Source organism: Ammodytes marinus, assembly GCF_949987685.1.
Source record: "Ammodytes marinus genome assembly, chromosome: 3".
NCBI classification, from domain to species: domain Eukaryota; kingdom Metazoa; phylum Chordata; class Actinopteri; order Uranoscopiformes; family Ammodytidae; genus Ammodytes; species Ammodytes marinus.
Genome location: NC_137232.1, coordinates 35,819,413 through 35,821,912, shown reverse-complemented (window position 1 = coordinate 35,821,912; position 2,500 = coordinate 35,819,413). Strand labels below are relative to the sequence as shown.

The following is a 2,500-nucleotide window of genomic DNA, read 5'->3' as shown; positions in this document are numbered from 1 at the left end:
ATAGATAGATAGCTGCTTTGGGCATTATATAATTATAATAACTATGACCAGGGTTTATCTATTGAAGCAGAAACAGGGTTAGAGAGGGAGCGCAGTGGGAGGGTTGTCGTGTTTTATTGTTGAAACATTTACAGACAAATGACAGATTACATCATGTTTTAGGTCACCATGGTAACCCTCCAAATGGGGTTCATTTAAAAAGTGGATCAAACAACAAGTGATTTCTGTGTTAAATGTTTACAGAGTTAGTTAGGGGTTAGAGGGCGTGGTTAGGGGCGGGGTTTGTTTAAGGGGTGGGGTTTGGTTAGAGGGCGGGATTTGATTAGGGCGTGGTTTAGGGGCAGGTTTAGTTAGGGGACAGGGTTTAGGTAGGGTTTTTTATGACCTTTATTCTGTTAAAGTTCTTCAGTGTGAGTTTGATGATTGCATTAGGTCGGTTTGTTGTTATTTTAATGTAAGTATTAGTAGTAATGCAGCGTTAGTGTTAAATCTGTTAATCGGGTTAGAGTCATATTACATCATTAAATTCACAGTTCAAAGTTCAAACAAACAAACAAACAAACAAACAAACAAACAAACAAACAAACAAACAAACAAACAAACAGATATTTGACACAAAACGTGAAACACAAACTGACATTGAAACATGAAACACTTTGTTCACATCTGAACCTCACACGCTGATCTGAAGTCTGTCATTGGATTTACAAAACTGATCAAAATCAACAAATGGTTTACAGGTTTACAGAGAGTCAGACAGACAGAGAGTCGGACAGACAGACAGACAGACAGACAGACAGACAGACAGACAGACAGAGAGTCGGACAGACAGACAGACAGAGAGTCAGACAGACAGACAGTCAGACAGACAGACAGACAGACAGACAGAGAGTCAGACAGACAGACAGACAGACAGACAGAGAGTCAGACAGACAGACAGACAGACAGACAGACAGACAGACAGACAGAGAGTCAGACAGACAGAGAGACAGACAGACAGACAGACAGACAGACAGACAGACAGAGAGTCAGACAGACAGACAGACAGACAGACAGACAGACAGACAGACAGACAGACAGACAGACAGACAGACTAAGGCCTTGGTACCTGGCTCAGTGCCGGGTGTTTCTCGTGGCGGTGTGAGGGGACTCCGGAGGTGGAGGCAGATCGGCCCAGTTTACACATCCACTTCGGCTCTGAACAGAAGATAATATTCAGTACAACACACACACACACACACACACACACACACACACACACACACACACACACACGCAAACGCACGTGTACGCACACAGACGTGCACGCACACACACACACACACACACACACACACACACACACACACAGATACACAGACAGACAGACACACACAGACACACACACACACACACACTCACCCCCGGCCCCCCCTCCCAGCATCATGGTGGGGCTGACAGACGATCGGCCCATCCGGGACACGGGACTCTGCGCTCCGTCTCTGTCCCTGCTGCCGCGGCGAGGCAGAGAGCGCGACTCCGCTGCAGAGACACACAGGATGAGAACCATTCTATACCCCTAATACCCCCCCACTATACCCGGTTAATACCCCCTCACTACACCCTGTTAATACCCTGTTAATACCCCTCACTATACCCTGTTAATACCCCTCACTATACCCCGTTAATACCCTGTTAATACCCCTCACTACACCCTGTTAATACCCTGTTAATACCCCTCCCCCTGTTAATACCCCTCTAACCCCTCTCTAACATACATACATACATATATAAGGAAGTCTGAACTAGGCCTTTAGATAAAGAGACACATGGATGTAGTGAGGTTGAGTGAGTGAGTGAGTGAGTGAGTGAGTGAGTGAGTGAGTGAGTGAGTGAGTGAGTGAGTGAGTGAGTGAGTGAGTGAGTGAGGTTGAGTGAGTGAGTATTAGGGTTATTATTCACCTTCCCCGTCTCGGCTCCTCCGTCGTCCTGTTGCTTTCTTCATCCTCCCGGCGGTGAACAGGTTGTTGAGCTCGTCCAATGGGCTGGTGGGAGTCTGTGACCTCATCGATGACACGTTGGTCATGGAGCCGTGGGCGGGGTTACTCTTGGCCCCGCCCCCCTGGGAGGAGGAGGAGGAGCTAGACCGCGGCATGCTGTTGCCCCCGGCGACCAGGGCCTCGTAGGGCGGCGGGCGCTTCAGGCTGAGCGGCGTGAGGCAGCGGCTCACCGGAGACGGACAGGCCGACTGGCTGCGAGGGTAACCATGGCCACTGTGGGCGGAGCCAGAAGACTTGTAGAAGTTAGAGGGGAGGGGGGGGGCCGAGGAGCGCCCCGAGGCCGTTATGGGCTGGTCCCTGTCTTTGGTCCATTCCCTGTCTCTGTCCCTGTGCTTGCCCTGCTCCTTCTTACTGTACGAGTCCATGGAAGACGCGAGGCGACTGGCGTTCTCCATCGGTTGCATCCGGCCCGGTGCGTTGTTGTTTTCTGCGGTTGTTGACATCGCTAACGTTAGCTTGCC

The 2,500-nt window shown here is 49.9% G+C and overlaps 1 protein-coding gene across 1 annotated transcript in view; it reads right to left on the bottom strand.

The window, feature by feature from the left end:
* The window catches only part of nyap2a (neuronal tyrosine-phosphorylated phosphoinositide-3-kinase adaptor 2a), a gene marked incomplete at both ends in the record, with an annotated part of 9,298 nt that overhangs the window by 2,246 nt on the left and 4,552 nt on the right, over positions 1–2,500 (bottom strand). The window contains 3 exons of the mRNA XM_080024888.1: positions 1,109–1,197; positions 1,402–1,521; positions 1,942–2,500. The exon at positions 1,942–2,500 is cut by the window's right edge and continues 279 nt beyond it. Coding sequence (XP_079881014.1) covers positions 1,109–1,197; positions 1,402–1,521; positions 1,942–2,500 — 768 coding nt within the window. The remainder of the gene's footprint in view (positions 1–1,108; positions 1,198–1,401; positions 1,522–1,941) is intronic.